This window comes from Triplophysa rosa, linkage group LG1, assembly GCF_024868665.1.
Source record: "Triplophysa rosa linkage group LG1, Trosa_1v2, whole genome shotgun sequence".
Taxonomy (NCBI): domain Eukaryota; kingdom Metazoa; phylum Chordata; class Actinopteri; order Cypriniformes; family Nemacheilidae; genus Triplophysa; species Triplophysa rosa.
The window spans coordinates 38,727,576-38,748,939 of record NC_079890.1 but is presented as its reverse complement, the minus strand read 5'-3'; the positions used below and the strand labels follow the sequence as shown (position 1 = coordinate 38,748,939).

General features: G+C 41.4%; 2 protein-coding genes across 2 annotated transcripts; one reads left to right on the top strand and one right to left on the bottom strand.

Moving 5' to 3' along the window:
• Positions 1 to 1,773: 1,773 nt before the first annotated feature.
• Positions 1,774 to 11,756, bottom strand: LOC130553831 (mucin-2-like). Its single transcript, XM_057333041.1, has 11 exons — positions 10,025 to 11,756; positions 9,677 to 9,936; positions 9,317 to 9,485; positions 8,863 to 8,967; positions 8,733 to 8,773; positions 8,528 to 8,653; positions 8,230 to 8,325; positions 7,975 to 8,103; positions 7,846 to 7,885; positions 7,320 to 7,440; positions 1,774 to 2,152 (listed from the first exon to the last, which is right to left on the bottom strand). Exons 1-11 carry the CDS (start codon positions 10,278 to 10,280, stop codon positions 1,957 to 1,959), a joined length of 1,539 nt encoding a protein of 512 aa, XP_057189024.1. The 5' UTR covers positions 10,281 to 11,756; the 3' UTR covers positions 1,774 to 1,956.
• Positions 11,757 to 16,647: 4,891 nt separating this feature from the next.
• On the top strand, positions 16,648 to 21,362 carry LOC130550925 (mucin-2-like; the record flags this gene model as incomplete). The annotated part of the gene is made up of 2 exons (XM_057328489.1): positions 16,648 to 16,728; positions 18,606 to 21,362. Coding segments are annotated over exons 1-2 (2,838 nt in total), but the record flags the coding sequence as incomplete, so codon positions are not given.
• Positions 21,363 to 21,364: the final 2 nt, after the last annotated feature.

The following is a 21,364-nucleotide window of genomic DNA, read 5'->3' as shown; positions in this document are numbered from 1 at the left end:
TGGCCAAGGCCACCATAAATTAATCTTTGGCCAACCCCCCGGCCCCCCCTACCGCTTTGCCGGCAACGTTTTTGCGGAACCATTTCTGTACACAGTTGTTCCCATATGGACGCATTTCAACAACGCACCTCAAACAAGTACTTCTCCACCCAAACTGAAGGTGGCGGTAATACACTCAACTTGAATTTCAACCACCAACACAATTACAGATGAAGAAGAAGTAGTGTTGTTGTTCGCGTGTGCGCCAACGGACTTTGCGCGTGCAGTCGGAGGACTGTCTGTTTCCCGCCGCGAGAGAAGAGGTCACAGGTAAGTTAACAAGAATAATTAAGTTTATTCACTATGTTTGAAATGTTTCTTGTCTTAATGTATGTATATTATGGCTGGCGTGCTGAAGTTGAAACAGACATGGTACAGTTTGCTAAGTTAATTTAGGCTGTTAACTTAGCAGTCTGAAAGTCGCAAGCTATAAACAGTTTCACTGTGTCCGTGTCATTTAAAAGAGCGTTGTAGAAGGCCATTAAAAGTAAAGTCAACTTTCAGTGCTGATTTAGCATAATGGTGGTGGTCTGTCTGTGTCATATCCTTGAAAGAGAATTAAAATGTTTTGTTGGCAGTTGGCAGCCAAATGATAATATGCAAAGTATTGCAAAGGAATATTTTTGAAATGCTTGCCCATAATGTTAAGGTTACTATATTTTGGTTTTTCTGTGATATTGTAATGTTTGTTTGATAAAAGTGCATTCTGGTATATTCTTATGTCGTGTAAATTGTCATTATGGTGTGAGCTTTATCACCAATTAAAAAGACACCACCTTCTGCAATGCCACACTGTTTCAGATCTTTTTTTAAAATCAGTTTAGTAATACATTAAAAAGCTTATGTGGATCTTCATGATGTAATTCTACATGACAATCACTGCCTGTTTAATAAATGAGTGAGTGACTAAGAAACACTACTAGATCCACAGTGACTTGCCACATAGGAAAAAAAAGATGATATCAGTTTCTGTGCTACCCCTGTGTGCTATGGTCTCAGTCTGGCCACCCCTGTGAAAATTGTCTGGCTCCGCCACTGCACGTAGTGTGAGCTTGCCATAACGCTAACCATCTAAAGTACCTATGATTGTTAAACTTCCCATAAAACACGTTTGTGTGATGACGTCAGACTCGAAACACCTAGGATTTAGTGAGAGCGGATGGAGGTAGCAAAATTTGATAGGGTAGCATAAATTGTCAGAACACCTGATCAAGCAGGACAGTGGATCACGTTCACTAAGCATGCGCGTGTGCATGTAATCTGTGTAAATTGTTACAAACAAATCTTGATTCACCAAAATCTCTCTATATATTTTTTTTATTTCTGTATTGCAAAGATTGTTCTCCATTTTTTTACAGCTAGGACATACCTTTTATATTTTCTCTGGGAATGCTGTGTTGTCGAAAGCCCTTATATGAAGATGTTTTGGGCGTGTCCAAAACTTTGTGTGCACGCTTGCTTAGGACGAGAATGAATTCATGGGTTCGCAAGTGTTCTGAATAAGTAAGTTTTCGTGAAAATGCATATAAATACTAATTATTTTGCGCAATTATTAGTCACTGAGACCTGATGTCCAGTCAGTTTTATCAGCAACAACTACAAACAACTGCACCCCACATTTCTTAAAGGTAACTCGGTTCATTTTGTCCGAAAATCTCACATAAAAAAGACAACAGCAAACGTCAGTGTGCAATAGTTTATTAAGAACTAGTAGACTAAAAGCAGACTAAAAGAGTTTTCATTGTCATGACAGCATGGAGAGACGTCAACATTTTTAAAGCTTTTACATTTTCAGATTCACAACAATAGCACGAACAGATAGAAATATTTTTTAAATTTTGTTTACATTGCACTAGTGAAACTCGTGGGGGACAGTCATGAGAAGAACACGTGTACTGTGAAGGGTTGAAGATGATTTTACACTCTTCTTCGACGTCTCCTCAGTGATTGACTGGGGCAGTCAGAGGCTTTGCAGCCACAGGACTCGATGTAAATATACGAGTGAGGGATGTTTGATCCATCAGCGCAGGTCAAAGTCACTTCCTTTTTACTGGTTGTCATTTCTTGACAGCAGGAACAAGAATGGACGAGAGCGTTTGCCTCTGCAGAGTATCTGTTTCAAAATAAGAGAAGACGATTATAGCATGTGTAGTTTCTCTGAGGAGTAGCAAACATGTGTTGTCCAACAACATTACACTTCGGCAAACAGGCTCAACAGACATTCACAAGTAAAGTAAGTTTTCTCGATTTGCTCGTATTTCATCAATTGTTTGCATAACTTACTTTTAATGTAACAGCATTCACGTCAGAAAAGAGTGAGAAACACTTAAATAATTTGCTGTCTACACATGAGCGATGCCACACGACAAACCCATTTAGAACTTTTGTCGCACCGCATCCAGTGTGCTATAGCACTAAAAGTGGTTCTTGCTCGTAATCATATGGGGAACCACTTTAAGTGCTGTATAGGAGTGGTTCTCAAACTTTTTCGTTGTAAGGCCCCCTTTGTGTTAAGTGCATCGCTTTGCGGCCCCCCATATAAAGACGTATAATCTTAAACTTAGAATTTGTATTAAACCAAAATGCAGTATTTGTTCCGCAAATCTCTCCTATCCTCAAATCTACTGCATCAATTGGAGGTGTCCGTCTTGAAGAAATCAGGTTTGCGCATCTGAACAATCGCTCTATAAACAATAAAGCGTCTTCCATCTGTGACATTATTGTGGATAAGAATCTGGACTTTCTTTGTCTCTGTGAAACATGGCATCAGCCAAATGACTATTTGAATCTTAATATGTGTGTCTTACCATGCTACACTTACATTGATCAACCACGAACCACTGGTAAAGGTGGCGGTCTTGCTGTTATTTATAGATCTGATGTTTCCGTCACTGAAGTTACAATACCTTGCTTTTCTTCATTTGAATGTTTGGCGTTCAAATTGAATAGTTATTCACCAACTCTTGTCTTAAATATTTACCGTTCTTCAAAATGTAACCAAGCACTTTTCTCTGAATTTACTGAGCTTTTTTTTGGAGATCTTCTCCATGGTATACGCCTGAGCTTCGTGAGTTTAAAGGAACAATACAGCGTTTTTAGGAGGATCTATTGACGGAAATGCAATATAATATACAAAACTATTTCTTCAGAGGTGTATAAAGACCTTACGTAATGAACCATTAAGTTTGTAATACCTTAGAATAAGCTGTTTTTATCTACATACAGAGCGGGCCTACATATATTGAATTCGCCGCCATGTTTTGTACAGCAGCCCTAAACGGACAAACAACTCTACAACGCGCGTTTCCTCTTCCTCTCCGCTGCGGTATCGTGGTGAAACGGATCGCGGGAAGATCCGTGATCCGTACGGACCGTGCTCTCCGGTGCGGAACGCATGTGACCCGCGGATTAACTGAACGTTTATTCATCATTGAGTAAAAGAGTAAAACGCGCTCTCGCTCGCTCTCCAGATTCAGATTCAGCTCCAACTCTCTCTCTATCTCTCTCAATGATGCTCAAAACTGCTCCGTCACACAGCTAACATTACAACAACATATCTTGTTATGTTAGTATGTTACTCACGTACTGATCCGAATCAAAGCATCATCAGGGGTGATTTTGAGACGATCTTTCTCTCCAACGTCTCTCTCTGCTGGAAAGTATCTCCATAGATATCTGTGAGTATCTCTACTAAAAGTTTCAGTACCGCGGGTTTTAACGTGTCTCTGATGTAAAGTCTTTATAATATTAACACAGGTCCTAGCTCCTGCCTGACTTTTATCCTTCTTTTTAAACTTAAAATCCACAAACCTTTTATTTTATGTAATACATAAGACATCGCTCTTTCTACAGTCTTTCTAATGCCCGCAAAATCTCTTCCCTGCGTCAGCATGAGAACGACATCTTTTTGTACTGTGGTGGCCACCGTCGTGTTTGGACTGAGCGATTCGTGGCAAATCTATAATACAACGCTAGTGGCCGCTGTTAATTAAGAACTGCACCTTTAAGGCAGTTGGAGCGACAATATTGGAAATCTGGCCTAACAGTTCACAAATTTATGTATGAACAGCATCAGATTGAGTACCATAATTCCTTGAAAATTGCAAAAACAGAGTTTTATTCAATGATCATTTGTAGTGGGGTTTCTAATCCACGAGTATTGTTCATCAATAATCCCACCCAACCAATCACTAGGGTTAATTGCCTTACCACAGAGCAGTGCAATGAATCTCTTAAATATTTCTCATGCAAAATTGAGAACATTTATAATACTATTGCATCTGTCCCTGCTTCATCCGAGCTATTAGACCTGCATCCCTTTACTTCCCCTCCTCTGTTTTCAAGTTTACTGCTGTTTGTTCTGATTTTATTTCAAAATTGGTTTCAGCAATGAATCCTTCATCTTCTATACTTGATCCACTTCCTACTAGTGTTCTGAAGTGATTGTGAACACTTCACTTATTTTAGGGATTGTTCCCCCAGCACTTACAGTAGCAGCAGTCAAACCAGTTCTTAAAACATTTGGGAGTGATACTGCCGACATGTCTAATTATAGGCCTCTCTCAAACCTGCCATTTGTTGCTAAGGTTCTTGAGCGTGTGGTATTTGGTCAGCTACAAAATCATTTCTGTGCGAGCAGACTACTAGAACCTTTTCAATCAGGGTTTAGGTCTGGACACAGTACGGAGACTGCCCTTCTGAGGGTAATGAATGATCTCTGCGGTCGCGGCCTTGTGATCAGCTTGGCAGAACTGACTTTGCGAATTTGCCTATTAGGCGAGGCTGGGTATATTTCATCAAACTGATTTGTTGTGTTTTTATTAACTGTGGTTTTCCGTCTTTTGATTGCTTTAAGAAATTGCTCAAAACATATCTTTTTAGTGAAGCTTTTAAGTATAATCTTACATTTGCTGTTATTGTGTTGTCATTGTGATTGTTATATGGAGTAGTGTTGTTTTTGTTGTTTTATACTGTTGTAGTACCTTGAGTGCAAGAAAGGCGCATTACAAATAAAATGTATTATTATTATAAGAACCACTTTTAGTGCTATATAGCACCATTTATTTTAAGAGGGTATTATTTATTTATTTATTATCAAAATCAACTGGATTATTTTTTCTGGAGATTTTTATACCAACAAAAACGTTTTGTACATTTTTGATGTACCTTGTTATACCCTTACAAAAAAAGAGGTTATTCAAGTGTGCTACTACTTTACTTCTTTCAGAGGTGGACGAAGTACACAACTTCCTTACTTGAGTGAAAGTACAGATACTACTGGTCAAATATTACTCCACTACAAGTAAAAGTTGTAAAGACAGATTCTTACTTAAGTAAAAGTACAGAAGTACGTGCTTTTAAAAGTACTCAAGTATTAAAAGTAAATTTCCTTTATGTCAGTGGTGCATTGTTTTATTGTCTATACCTTATGCCCCTGAAGCAACCTACTGAACACACAGAGTAGCTCACAGTATCAGTTGTATTAAAGGAGTAGTTCACTTCAAAATTTGCCCCCATTGACCTTCCTTAGTCATTTTTATTCCTACTATGGAAAGTCAATGGGGGCAAATTTTGCAGTGAGCAACTCCTTTAAGAGCTTCATATGTTTGGCCCATATGTGTTTAGTTTAGATATAATCCTGTATGATCATTTAGCCTAATTATCCTCATTAGCCCCTAGGCCTATATGTGTTTATGAGCGGTGTTCTTTTATTTTGTATATTCCCTTTACCAGTTTTAGCAGCTATTTACCAGTAAGTAGTAAGGTTCTTGTAAATAGTAAAGTGTAGAAGCCATGTGTTTGTTGGATTTATTACCATTTGTATTACCATAATTTAACTACAAACATAAACTATAGCTAGTATAATGAAACTATGGTATGTTTAGTTGCTGTGGTTTTACTAAAGATTATTAATTGGAGTATGGTTCCTATATTTAGAAAATGGTAAATTTGTGGATACTGTGGTTTTACTGCAAATACCATCCCTGCTGGAAAAAAAAACAATGAATTTTTGAATTAGAATGAGATTTTTAAATTAAATTCCTCTTTGTAGTGTGTTTGGGGTTTTATTCCAATAGGATTTACTATCCCACCAATAGAATCCATCACATACAAGTAGACAACAAGTATCCATAGAACAATTCCCATTATAAACATTAAATCCATTACATGTTATGTTGTATTTTGGGCAGGGTTCTATTGTTTTTATTTCAACAGGAATACTTCAACTATAGTTACTTCAGTAAAAACATCATTCATTTTCCAAATCGCTTTAAATGATACAGCAGCAGATCAGAAGTTAACATGCACGTGTATCTCAAGGTGTATGTGATGCTTATTTACCGTTTAGCCGTTATGCCGATCATTTTCATGACAATGTTTCTACGATCTTTGACTGATCGTAACCCACAGATGATTACGCCACACTTTAACATGTGCCTTTTTCCTCTTTTAATGTTCTATTTGCCTTTTTAGAGAGCTATCAATGGTGTAGCAGCGCCTACGTTTACATTAGTTTAGCGGGGAAGATCCCAGAGTTGCCAGATTTGCTCTAAAAATTCTGCCAAATGGCCATTTAAAGCTTGAAAAAGCTAGAAAATCTGAAATACTTGGCAACAGTAAAAGGTCCTGGCAGATCGCAGATAAATTGCGCACACAGGAAACCCCACTGCATAGAAACCATTTTCTACTTTTGGACCTTTTTATAAACGTAGTGGATTAAAAAGTATGATATTTGTCTTTCAAATGTAGTGAAGTTAAAGTACAAGTACTCAGAAAAAGTAATACTCAAGTGAAAGACCAGATACTCAAAAAGTGTACTTAAGTACTGTACTCAGGTAAATTTACTTCGTTACTGTCCACCTCTGACTTCTTTTAATCTAAAACTAAAATACTTTAAAATACGTACTTTATTAAAAATAGAAATGCTGCAGTTTAAGTATGCTGAACTCTACAGTATATTGAACTTGGCGTATACTTATTTTTTGTAAACTAGCTGTTTGCATTGGTTTTAGAAAAGCTACAAATGAAGAGTTTGGTTCCAAAATGAGATAACTCCGTATAAAATAACACGTTTTTTTTTATTGTGCATTCCAATTAATATCAATCAAGCTCCAGTTGGTTTGTTTTGATTTAAGCCATAATAACTTAAAAAATACAGCTAACTAACACAATAAAACACAACAAAAACAGTTATCTCATTTTGGACCCAAACTCTTCAAATGTTGAACAAGAAGCATGTGTATTGAGAGATGCAGCTCAGTTGTGATGTCATTACTCACAAGGAGGAAGTGGCGCACAAGCCTGTACAGGAAGTTATTTCCACAGGCTGGCTGCTTGCACAGCCATTGCTAACCAGGATCGTGCTGATCTTCTGGACATTACATTTACTCTCCAGTGTACCTGGGAGAAATTGGAAATGATCAGACTTAAAGACAACATCCTGTAATTATGGAAACAGTTATAGTGTTTATATTAATGCTACCAGAATTTACTTGGTGTTCACTTCATCAAATACAAAATCTGTGAGAACAGATTTCATTTGCCCACAAAAATATTTTGGTAACACTTTACAATATGGTTAAATGTATATTTGTTAACATTAGTTAATGATTTAGCTAACATAAGCTAACAATAACAACAATACTTGTAGAGCATTTATTAATTACAGTTCATGTTAATAAATAATAAATGCATCATTCATATTAGCTAATGCTTCTGCTTATCATAACAAATACGTTTAACTCATTTTGAATTATCTTTCCAAACATCTCAGCTGCGACTCTATTAGAAAAGTATTTTCCTTACAAGTTTGACAGCAGCCATCTGCATCCAATGTCTCTGTTCCCTGTAGTAAAAAAGAAACACAACATTGATGTATATATTACCATACATTTTCAAGTGATACAAACACATTGTCTTGTGAATGTTACTTACAGGGACACAGTCTTCAGCATTGAAGGCAGGACAGGTGGTCTTACTCTCAACTGTCATTGACTGTCCATTGACTCGTTCACATGTGTATTTCACACATTTGTCATCAACTGATTGCCATGTCTGGTTAACCTGTTAAACAGAGATTTTTCAGGAAATAGGTAACAGTAAATCGTTCATTTGATTAATGATTCACATTATAATGGTAAAAACAGGACAGATACCAACTTGGTAAAAATAAACACTTAAGTAACTCACTGGGATGGTGTGTGTGATGTTATCAAGCGAAACCACACAATCGGTGCTAACACACACTCCGCAGCATTGACCAGGAGTCATTTGGTACTCATGACCCTTAAGAACAGGAGAGGGAGAAAGACATCACACTTCCTGGCCACTATCCAGCTAACAAATGTTCCAAGAAATTTTTCTAACATTCCCATTACATTATGAAAACGTTATTTCTAAATAATACACAAAATGTAGTAAATCTATATCAGGCACATCTGCTGTTTGTATTTTATGACACGTATGTTTTGCTGGGTTTGTTTTGTACCTCTGGACAGACCATGTTGCAGTCAGCCATCACACACTCTGGAACAAGCAGTTGTGTTTCAGGGTCGACATTCCGACCACAGTAACAAAGCGTACAAGGGTCATCACTTGGCATAGGTGAGCCGGGCTAGAGAGACAAGTGTCAGGTATTTTAGATGTCTTTTAAAAATGTATACTTCTGTATAGAGGCGATATCAATATTTTACCTGATACACCGTGGTATTATAGACACAGACTTCCATTGGTGCTGTGAAGATTAAGATGGCAATGAGGTTACATTTTTGTCTTGTAAACAGTCAAACAGCATCAACTGTGAGCGACTGGTTGTACACTCACCGCAGTAATACTGTGGACAGCAGCTTTCTGCATTAACATTGTAGGATGGCATAAAGCCTGGTGGGCAGAGGAACGTGGCCATAGGGCACAGGCTCTTATTGCAATCTGTAGAATAATTTTAAACAGAATTAATTTCTGTAAATGACAGCAAGAGAGATTTTTTAAATATATTGGAAAGTTTCTGAACACTCAATGGACCATTAATCAATGTGGAAGCCATTTTATATTCATGTAAAAGAAAATTAGGCATACACTTACAGTCTATTTAATTTGTTTTATTCACACCGCTGGTACACAAAAGTGCACCTTATTAAATGGATTGATTTCTCACTGTGTCATTTTCACTTTCATACAGTATAATTAGATATGGCATCTACATTGACTAAAGTCCAAAGAAGTCACTGATGTGGTCATAAATGTTTGGTTTGGACTGATACTTTTCAAGATCACTTACTGCATTCATAGGTCTCACAGCAGTCGACCGTCGTATTGACAAGCGCTTGTCCAGGCTCATCACAAGTAACAGGTGGTAAAGAAGGACAGGTCACAGGCTGGCAACGGACAGTCAGTGTCTCACTCTCGCACTTACAGATTTCACATCCATTCTGCCAAGTGTCATTGGCCTGAAAAGCCAATAAAAACTTCATCAGGGCAAAATGTTATTCCAATTTTACTGAGCCAATGTTAGAATACAGTGAGACATAATCCATGCAAAAAAAGATGTATCCGTATCCAGGACGTGACATCGCTTTCATAACAATTTTTTTTTTTTAAAACAACAAAGTTGAGAAACAATGGAACGTAAAAGGTTTACCTGTCTCGGTGGGTCAAGAGCAGAACAACTAGGCCCAAAAGTTGTAGTTGATGTTTCCATAGTTGGATTAGTAGATATCAGTGTGACAGGCTGTGTTGGGTTCTTGTTTGTTGTTGAAGAAGAAGAAGGGGTGGTTGTAAAGTGTGTAGAGGGTGAAGGAGTGCCGCAAGATGTTGAAATCTTCACAATATGACATGTCGCATTACAGTATGCCGTAAAGCACCAACCCAAGCCATCAGTTACATTATATATTATATGACCTGGAATAAAGAGAAGTTAACATTATTTTTAGAGATTATCTCTCTAAACTATTACAATTTTTCCAAAAATGCAAATATGTGGTTGTACCTGACTGAAAATCTGTGCCATTTACAAAGCAGCAAACACTTGAAGTTGATGAAATAACAGAAGATGTAGACACTGGAACTTTTCCAGTGAAAGATGGTAATGTTTGTGTAATGGGTGCAATTGATGTCCCCATAGTTGTGGGGGAGATGAAAACTTTTGGAGTGGTACTTGTGAAGGCTGTTTCGGAGACAGGTGTGATGGATGTTCTGTGAAGTGTTGTGGTGTTGTAAACTACAGTCGTACTTTCCTCAACCATAACAGTAGTGGATGGTATGCTTGGTGTGCTGGTTGCAAGAGTTGTTTCAGCTTTGATTGGTTTTGTTGTTGAAGATACCCCCTCAGTGGTGATCTCAGCTTCAGTGGAGGATTCAGCTCTTGTAGTTGTTGACACAACTGTAGTCACTGGCACAGCCGTTGTCTCTGTAACTGTTATTGGTTGTGTGGATGTTACAACTGGTAATGAGGTCTGTGTTGATGGAACAGATGTTGACAATTCAGATGATGTTGATGTGATTTCTTCAGCAGTTGTTGTAGCTGTTGTTGTTGGTTGACTTGTTAGTTCAGTTGTCACCACCTTTGGTGGTCTTGTGGTGGTGGACACAGGTGTCTGAGATGTGGTTGTTTCATTTTCTGTTACAGTCTCTGTTGTTCTTGGTTCTCCAGTGGTTTGAGTAGTGGTCACTGATGTAGAGGTTGTTGCAGCTCTGCTTGTCTCTGTGGATGATGGGACAGTGGTGCTTTCTTTCACAAGCAGTGTAGTGGTTGGGATGCTTGGTGTGGTTGTTGCAAGAGTTGTTTCAGCTTTGATTGGTTTTGTTGTTGAAGATACCCCCTCAGTGGTGATCTCAGCTTCAGTGGAGGATTCAGCTCTTGTTGTTGTTGACACAACTGTAGTGACTGGCACAGCTGTTGTCTCTGTTACTGTTGTTGGTTGTGTGGATGTTACAACTGGTAATGAGGTCTGTGTTGCTGGAACAGAAGATGTTGACAATTCAGATGATGTTGATGTGATTTCTTCAGCAGTTGTTGTAGCTGTGGTTGTTGGTTGGCTTGTTAGTTCAGTTGTCACCACCTTTGGTGGTCTAGTGGTGGTGGACACAGGTGTCTGAGATGTGGTTGTTTCATTTTCTGTTACAGTCTCTGTTGTTCTTGGTTCTCCAGTTGTTTGAGTAGTGGTCACTGATGTAGAGGTTGTTGCAGCTCTGCTTGTCTCTGTGGATGATGGGGCAGTGGTGCTTTCTTTCACAAGCAGAGTAGTGGTTGGGATGCTTGGTGTGGTTGTTGCAAGAGTTGTTTCAGCTTTGATTGGTTTTGTTGTTGAAGAGACTCCCTCAGTGGTAATCTCAGCTTCAGTGGAGGATTCAGGTTTAGTTGATGACACAACTGTACTCAATGGCACAGATGTTGTCTCGGTTACTGTTGTTGGTTGTGTGGATATTACAACTGGTAATGAGGTCTGTGTTGCTGGAACAGAAGATGTTGACAATTCAGATGATGTTGATGTGATTTCTTCAGCAGTTGTTGTAGCTGTGGTTGTTGGTTGGCTTGTTAGTTCAGTTGTCACCACCTTTGGTGGTCTAGTGGTGGTGGACACAGGTGTCTGAGATGTGGTTGTTTCATTTTCTGTTACAGTCTCTGTTGTTCTTGGCTCTCCAGTTGTTTGAGTAGTGGTCACTGATGTAGAGGTTGTTGCAGCTCTGCTTGTCTCTGTGGATGGTGGGACAGTGGTGCTTTCTTTCACANACTGGAGACAACTGGACTAACAAGTCAACCAACAACAGTAACCGAGACAACAGCTGTGCCATTGAGTACAGTTGTGTCAACAACTATAAAACCTGAATCCTCCACTGAAGCTGAGATCACCACTGAGGGAGTATCTTCAACAACAAAACCAATCAAAGCTGAAACAACTCTTGCAACAACCACACCAAGCATCCCAACCACTACACTGCTTGAGAAAGAAAGCACCACTGTCCCATCATCCACAGAGACAAGCAGAGCTGCAACAACCTCTACATCAGTGACCACTACTCAAACAACTGGAGAGCCAAGAACAACAGAGACTGTAACAGAAAATGAAACAACCACATCTCAGACACCTGTGTCCACCACCACTAGACCACCAAAGGTGGTGACAACTGAACTAACAAGCCAACCAACAACCACAGCTACAACAACTGCTGAAGAAATCACATCTACATCATCTGAATTGTCAACATCTTCTGTTCCAGCAACACAGACCTCATTACCAGTTGTAACATCCACACAACCAACAACAGTAACAGAGACAACAGCTGTGCCAGTGACTACAGTTGTGTCAACAACAACAAGAGCTGAATCCTCCACTGAAGCTGAGATCACCACTGAGGGAGTATCTTCAACAACAAAACCAATCAAAGCTGAAACAACTCTTGCAACAACCACACCAAGCATCCCAACCACTACACTGCTTGTGAAAGAAAGCACCACTGTCCCATCATCCACAGAGACAAGCAGAGCTGCAACAACCTCTACATCAGTGACCACTACTCAAACAACTGGAGAGCCAAGAACAACAGAGACTGTAACAGAAAATGAAACAACCACATCTCAGACACCTGTGTCCACCACCACTAGACCACCAAAGGTGGTGACAACTGAACTAACAAGCCAACCAACAACCACAGCTACAACAACTGCTGAAGAAATCACATCTACATCATCTGAATTGTCAACATCTTCTGTTCCAGCAACACAGACCTCATTACCAGTTGTAACATCCACACAACCAACAACAGTAACAGAGACAACAGCTGTGCCAGTCACTACAGTTGTGTCAACAACAACAAGAGCTGAATCCTCCACTGAAGCTGAGATCACCACTGAGGGAGTATCTTCAACAACAAAACCAATCAAAGCTGAAACAACTCTTGCAACAACCACACCAAGCATCCCAACCACTACACTGCTTGTGAAAGAAAGCACCACTGTCCCATCATCCACAGAGACAAGCAGAGCTGCAACAACCTCTACATCAGTGACCACTACTCAAACAACTGGAGAGCCAAGAACAACAGAGACTGTAACAGAAAATGAAACAACCACATCTCAGACACCTGTGTCCACCACCACTAGACCACCAAAGGTGGTGACAACTGAACTAACAAGCCAACCAACAACCACAGCTACAACAACTGCTGAAGAAATCACATCTACATCATCTGAATTGTCAACATCTTCTGTTCCAGCAACACAGACCTCATTACCAGTTGTAACATCCACACAACCAACAACAGTAACAGAGACAACAGCTGTGCCAGTGACTACAGTTGTGTCAACAACAACAAGAGCTGAATCCTCCACTGAAGCTGAGATCACCACTGAGGGAGTATCTTCAACAACAAAACCAATCAAAGCTGAAACAACTCTTGCAACAACCACACCAAGCATCCCAACCACTACACTGCTTGTGAAAGAAAGCACCACTGTCCCACCATCCACAGAGACAAGCAGAGCTGCAACAACCTCTACATCAGTGACCACTACTCAAACAACTGGAGAGCCAAGAACAACAGAGACTGTAACAGAAAATGAAACAACCACATCTCAGACACCTGTGTCCACCACCACTAGACCACCAAAGGTGGTGACAACTGAACTAACAAGCCAACCAACAACCACAGCTACAACAACTGCTGAAGAAATCACATCAACATCATCTGAATTGTCAACATCTTCTGTTCCAGCAACACAGACCTCATTACCAGTTGTAACATCCACACAACCAACAACAGTAACAGAGACAACAGCTGTGCCAGTGACTACAGTTGTGTCAACAACTACAAGAGCTGAATCCTCCACTGAAGCTGAGATCACCACTGAGGGAGTATCTTCAACAACAAAACCAATCAAACTGAAACAACTCTTCAACAACCACACCAAGCATCCCAACCACTACACTGCTTGGAAAGAAGCACCACCTGTCCCACCTTCCACGAGACAAGCAGAGCTGCAACAACCTCGTCATCAGTGACACACTACTCAAACAACGGAAGAACCAAGAACAACAGAGACTGTAACAGAAAAGAAACAACCACATCTCAGACACCTGTGTCCACCACCACTAGACCACCAAGGGATTGACCTGACTCAAAGCCAAAACCGAACAACAACTGTAGAATCACACTCACGAAATGATTTCTTGTCATCCCAGACCAACCTCTAACTCAACAACAACAGGAACAAGACAACAGCTGTGGTCACTACAGTCACACTCCACTTGTCCACTGGAGCTGAGATCACCATCTGAGGGGAGTTCTTAAAACACAATCAAGCGAAAAAACCTTCACCACACTCCAACCACAACTCGGAGAAAAACCATGTCCCCATCCACGACACAAGCTGCACCTCAAAGACAACTCAAACAACTAGCCAAAACGAAACAAAATGAAACATCTCAAACCCTGTCACACACTTAACCACCAGGGGTGTACATGACATACCACACCCAGTACACAACCAAGAGTCAATCACTGCACTGATTGTAACTTGTTCAAAAAGCCATACATTGACCAAACACCAACACACTACAGACACTCGCCATCAGCAGTTGTGTCACATCAAATGAACCATGACAGCAGATACCCTGGGAGTTCCAAAACACCCTAAGTGCCTTGGAACACAGCATCCAACACTACACTGCTAAAGAAGCCTACCATGCAGAGCAAGTGACACTACTTGACCACTACTCAAACAACTTGAGAGAGCCAGACACAGAGACGTAACAAAGCACAGACCTTGTTAACCACTGGACCACAATGTGAACACGAATAAAAACACCAACAAGTACAACAACCTGAAATCACCATCCCTCCTAATTGCACCACCTTTCAAACCAGACCTTTACATTGTAATATAAACAACAACACTCAACAAACACTTGCAGGAACAGTGTGGGCCAACCAAGACTGGATCCCTTGGTGAGATCACCACTGAGGGGATAGCTAAAAACACAAGCACACACCTCCAACAACCACACCAAGCCACTACCGCTGTAGTGGGGGAACACACTACCCATCACCAAAAGGGCCTGAACACAAGGGACCATTTCACAATGACAAGAACAACAGACTTACAATACAAACCATCTCAACACCTGTGTCCCACCACTAGACCACCAAAATGAGACAACTGGACTAACAAGCAACCAACAACCACAGGCTCCAAACTTCAGATGATCTCTTCCTGATGTAACACTTGCCAGCACCAGACCTCATTACCAAGTTGTAACATCCCAACAACAACGTACAGGAGACAACAGCGTGCTGACTACAGTGCATCACAAAGAGTCAATATCTCACAAGCTGAGATCTGAGGGTCTCAAAAAAACCACAACTGAACATTGCACCACGATCCCACCACCATATAGAACACTTGTCCCATCACAACGAAGTGCCACCTTATAGTGCATACAAAACTGGAAGACAACACAGAGCGTAACAGAAATGCAACCATCTCAACACCTGCACACACAGCCCAAGTTGAGACGAATAAAGTCCCCAACTACCAATGCTTAGAGTCCAACAACACGAGTCACACGTCACAAAGACTCTCATCTTAACAATCACAAACCAAACAATCAAGACAACGTCGTGCAGATTACAGTGCAACAATTAAAACTAATCTACTGCTGGTCCACACTGAGGTATCAACACAAACCATCAAGACTGAACAATTTCACCACACCAGCAACCAACCACTACACTGCTTGTGAAAGAAAGCACCACTGTCCCACCATCCACAGAGACAAGCAGAGCTGCAACAACCTCTACATCAGTGACCACTACTCAAACAACTGGAGAGCCAAGAACAACAGAGACTGTAACAGAAAATGAAACAACCACATCTCAGACACCTGTGTCCACCACCACTAGACCACCAAAGGTGGTGACAACTGAACTAACAAGCCAACCAACAACCACAGCTACAACAACTGCTGAAGAAATCACATCAACATCATCTGAATTGTCAACATCTTCTGTTCCAGCAACACAGACCTCATTACCAGTTGTAACATCCACACAACCAACAACAGTAACAGAGACAACAGCTGTGCCAGTGACTACAGTTGTGTCAACAACTACAAGAGCTGAATCCTCCACTGAAGCTGAGATCACCACTGAGGGAGTATCTTCAACAACAAAACCAATCAAAGCTGAAACAACTCTTGCAACAACCACACCAAGCATCCCAACCACTACACTGCTTGTGAAAGAAAGCACCACTGTCCCACCATCCACAGAGACAAGCAGAGCTGCAACAACCTCTACATCAGTGACCACTACTCAAACAACTGGAGAGCCAAGAACAACAGAGACTGTAACAGAAAATGAAACAACCACATCTCAGACACCTGTGTCCACCACCACTAGACCACCAAAGGTGGTGACAACTGAACTCAAGAACCACACAGCTACCAACGAAGAAATCATCACACATGTCAATTCTTCCACACACAGACCATACCATTGTACACAAACATACCGAGACAAACTGTGCATGAAGTGCACAACTAACCAACCTCATGCTGAGTACACTGAGGACTTCCAAAACATACTGAAAAACTCTTGAACCAAGATCCACACATGCTTAAACCCTGCTCTCAAGAGCAGCGAGGACAACTCTACATCATGACCACTACAACACTGGGAACCAAACACAGAGATGTACAGAAATGAAACACATTCAACACTGCACCCATACCACAGTGTGCAACTGATAACCCAACAACCAGCACACACTGCTAAGAAATCACATCACACACGAATTGTCAACACTTTGCCAGAACAGACCCATACCAGGAACAACAAAACAGTAGTGCAACAGCTGTGCCAGATACAGGTTGTGCTACAACAATCCACAAGACCTGAATCCTCCCACTGGAAGCTGAGCATCACCACTGGGGGAGGTATCTTCAACAACAAAACCAATCAAAGCTGAAAACAACTCCTTGCAAACAACCACACCAAGCATCCCAAACCACTACCACTGCTTTGAGAAAGAAAGCACCACTGTCGCCATCAATCCACAGAGACAGAGCAGAGCTGCAACAAACCCTCTACTCAGTGAGACCACTACTCACAACCACTGGAGAGACAAAGAACAACAGAGGACTGTAAACAGAAAAATGAAACAACCCACATCTCCAGGACACCTGTGTCCACCACCACACAGCACCACAAAGGTGGAGTGAGCAACTGAACTAACAAGCTCAAACCAACAACAACAGGCTACAACAACTGCTGACACAAAGAAATCACATCACTGATTCATCTGAAATTTGGTCAACACTTCTGTTCCATGCAACAACAGGACCTCACTTTACCAGGTTGTAAATCCACCTACCAACCAACAAACAGTAACAGAGACAATAGTCTTTGCCAATATTGTACCAGTTTGGTCACAACAACAAGGAGCTGAGAATCCTCCACACTGAAGCTGAAGCTCCACCACTGAGGGGTTCTTTCAAACAACAAAACCAATTCAAAGCGTGAAACAACTCTTTGCAACAACCACACCAACCATCCCAACCACTACACTAGCTTGTGAAAGAAAAGCACCACTGTCCCCCATCATCCACAGTAGACAAGCAGAGCTGCAACAACCTCTACATCAGTGAACCACTGACTCAAACAACTGGAGAGCCAAGAACAACAGACGACTGTAACAGAAAAATGAAAACAACCACATCTCAGCACACCTGTGTGTCCCACCACCACAGACCCACCAAAGGTGGTGACAACTGAACTAACAAGCCAAACCAACAACCACAGCTACAACAACTGCTGAAGACAATCACATCTACATCATCTGAATTTGTCCAACATCTTCTGTTCCAGCAACACAGACCTCATTACCAGTTGTAACATCCACACAACCAACAACAGTCTACAGAGACAACAGCTGTGCCAGGTCACTACAGTTGTGTCAACAAACACAAGACTGAATCCTCCACTGAAGCTGAGATTCACCACTGAGGGAGTTATCTTCAACAACAAAACCAATCAAAGCTGAAAACACTCTTGCAACAACCACACCAAGCATCCCAACCACTACACTGCTTGATGAAAAGAAAGCACCAACTGCTCCCATCATACCACAGAGGACAAGCAGAGCTGCAACAACCTCTACATCAGTGACCACTACTCAAACCTGGAGAGCCAAGAACAACAGAGACTGTAACAGAAAATGAAACAACCCATCTCAGGACACCTGTGTCCACCACCACAAGACCACCAAAAGGGTGGTGACAACTGAAACTAACAAGCAACCAACAACACAGCTACAACAACTGCTGAAGAAATCACATCTACATCATCTGAATTGTCAACACTCTGCTTTTCCAGCAACAACAGACCTCATTACCAAGTTGTAACATTCACACAACCAACAACAGTACGAGAGACAACGCTGTGTGCCAGTGAGCTACAGTTTGTCGTCAACAACAACAAAGCTGAATCCTCCACTGAAGCTGAGTATACCACTGAGGGGGAGTATCTTCAACAACAAAACCAATCAAAGCTGAAACAACTCTTGCAACCAGACCACACCAAGCATTCCCACCACTACACTGCTTGTGAAAGAAAGCACCACTGTCCCACCATCCACAGAGACAAGCAGAGCTGCAACAACCTCTACATCAGTGACCACTACTCAAACAACTGGAGAGCCAAGAACAACAGAGACTGTAACAGAAAATGAAACAACCACATCTCAGACACCTGTGTCCACCACCACTAGACCACCAAAGGTGGTGACAACTGAACTAACAAGCCAACCAACAACCACAGCTACAACAACTGCTGAAGAAATCACATCAACATCATCTGAATTGTCAACATCTTCTGTTCCAGCAACACAGACCTCATTACCAGTTGTAACATCCACACAACCAACAACAGTAACAGAGACAACAGCTGTGCCAGTGACTACAGTTGTGTCAACAACTACAAGAGCTGAATCCTCCACTGAAGCTGAGATCACCACTGAGGGAGTATCTTCAACAACAAAACCAATCAAAGCTGAAACAACTCTTGCAACAACCACACCAAGCATCCCAACCACTACACTGCTTGTGAAAGAAAGCACCACTGTCCCACCATCCACAGAGACAAGCAGAGCTGCAACAACCTCTACATCAGTGACCACTACTCAAACAACTGGAGAGCCAAGAACAACAGAGACTGTAACAGAAAATGAAACAACCACATCTCAGACACCTGTGTCCACCACCACTAGACCACCAAAGGTGGTGACAACTGAACTAACAAGCCAACCAACAACCACAGCTACAACAACTGCTGAAGAAATCACATCAACATCATCTGAATTGTCAACATCTTCTGTTCCAGCAACACAGACCTCATTACCAGTTGTAACATCCACACAACCAACAACAGTAACAGAGACAACAGCTGTGCCAGTGACTACAGTTGTGTCAACAACTACAAGAGCTGAATCCTCCACTGAAGCTGAGATCACCACTGAGGGAGTATCTTCAACAACAAAACCAATCAAAGCTGAAACAACTCTTGCAACAACCACACCAAGCATCCCAACCACTACACTGCTTGTGAAAGAAAGCACCACTGTCCCACCATCCACAGAGACAAGCAGAGCTGCAACAACCTCTACATCAGTGACCACTACTCAAACAACTGGAGAGCCAAGAACAACAGAGACTGTAACAGAAAATGAAACAACCACATCTCAGACACCTGTGTCCACCACCACTAGACCACCAAAGGTGGTGACAACTGAACTAACAAGCCAACCAACAACCACAGCTACAACAACTGCTGAAGAAATCACATCAACATCATCTGAATTGTCAACATCTTCTGTTCCAGCAACACAGACCTCATTACCAGTTGTAACATCCACACAACCAACAACAGTAACAGAGACAACAGCTGTGCCAGTGACTACAGTTGTGTCAACAACTACAAGAGCTGAATCCTCCACTGAAGCTGAGATCACCACTGAGGGAGTATCTTCAACAACAAAACCAATCAAAGCTGAAACAACTCTTGCAACAACCACACCAAGCATCCCAACCACTACACTGCTTGTGAAAGAAAGCACCACTGTCCCACCATCCACAGAGACAAGCAGAGCTGCAACAACCTCTACATCAGTGACCACTACTCAAACAACTGGAGAGCCAAGAACAACAGAGACTGTAACAGAAAATGAAACAACCACATCTCAGACACCTGTGTCCACCACCACTAGACCACCAAAGGTGGTGACAACTGAACTAACAAGCCAACCAACAACCACAGCTACAACAACTGCTGAAGAAATCACATCAACATCATCTGAATTGTCAACATCTTCTGTTCCAGCAACACAGACCTCATTACCAGTTGTAATATCCACACAACCAACAACAGTAACCGAGACAACATCTGTGCCATTGAGTACAGTTGTGTCATCAACTAAACCTGAATCCTCCACTGAAGCTGAGATTACCACTGAGGGAGTCTCTTCAACAACAAAACCAATCAAAGCTGAAACAACTCTTGCAACAACCACACCAAGCATCCCAACCACTACTCTGCTTGTGAAAGAAAGCACCACTGCCCCATCATCCACAGAGACAAGCAGAGCTGCAACAACCTCTACATCAGTGACCACTACTCAAACAACTGGAGAACCAAGAACAACAGAGACTGTAACAGAAAATGAAACAACCACATCTCAGACACCTGTGTCCACCACCACTAGACCACCAAAGGTGGTGACAACTGAACTAACAAGCCAACCAACAACCACAGCTACAACAACTGCTGAAGAAATCACATCAACATCATCTGAATTGTCAACATCTTCTGTTCCAGCAACACAGACCTCATTACCAGTTGTAACATCCACACAACCAACAACAGTAACAGAGACAACAGCTGTGCCAGTCACTACAGTTGTGTCAACAACAACAAGAGCTGAATCCTCCACTGAAGCTGAGATCACCACTGAGGGGGTATCTTCAACAACAAAACCAATCAAAGCTGAAACAACTCTTGCAACAACCACACCAAGCATCCCAACCACTACACTGCTTGTGAAAGAAAGCACCACTGTCCCATCATCCACAGAGACAAGCAGAGCTGCAACAACCTCTACATCAGTGACCACTACTCAAACCACTGGAGAACCAAGAACAACAGAGACTGTAACAGAAAATGAAACAACCACATCTCAGACACCTGTGTCCACCACCACAAGACCACCAAAGGTGGTGACAACTGAACTAACAAGTCAACCAACAACAACAGCTACAACAACTGCTGAAGAAATCAC

Bases quoted from the DNA above. Each gene is read 5' to 3' on its own strand.
- LOC130553831 (XM_057333041.1), bottom strand. From the start codon at position 10,280: ATGGTTGAGGAAAGTACGACTGTAGTTTACAACACCACAACACTTCAC. The intron at 9,937-10,024 runs GTACAACCACAT...TCTTTATTCCAG, and splicing joins TGGCACAGATTTTCAGTCAG to GTCATATAATATATAATGTA. The intron at 8,104-8,229 runs GTGAGTTACTTA...TCTGTTTAACAG, and splicing joins ACATCACACACACCATCCCA to GTTAACCAGACATGGCAATC.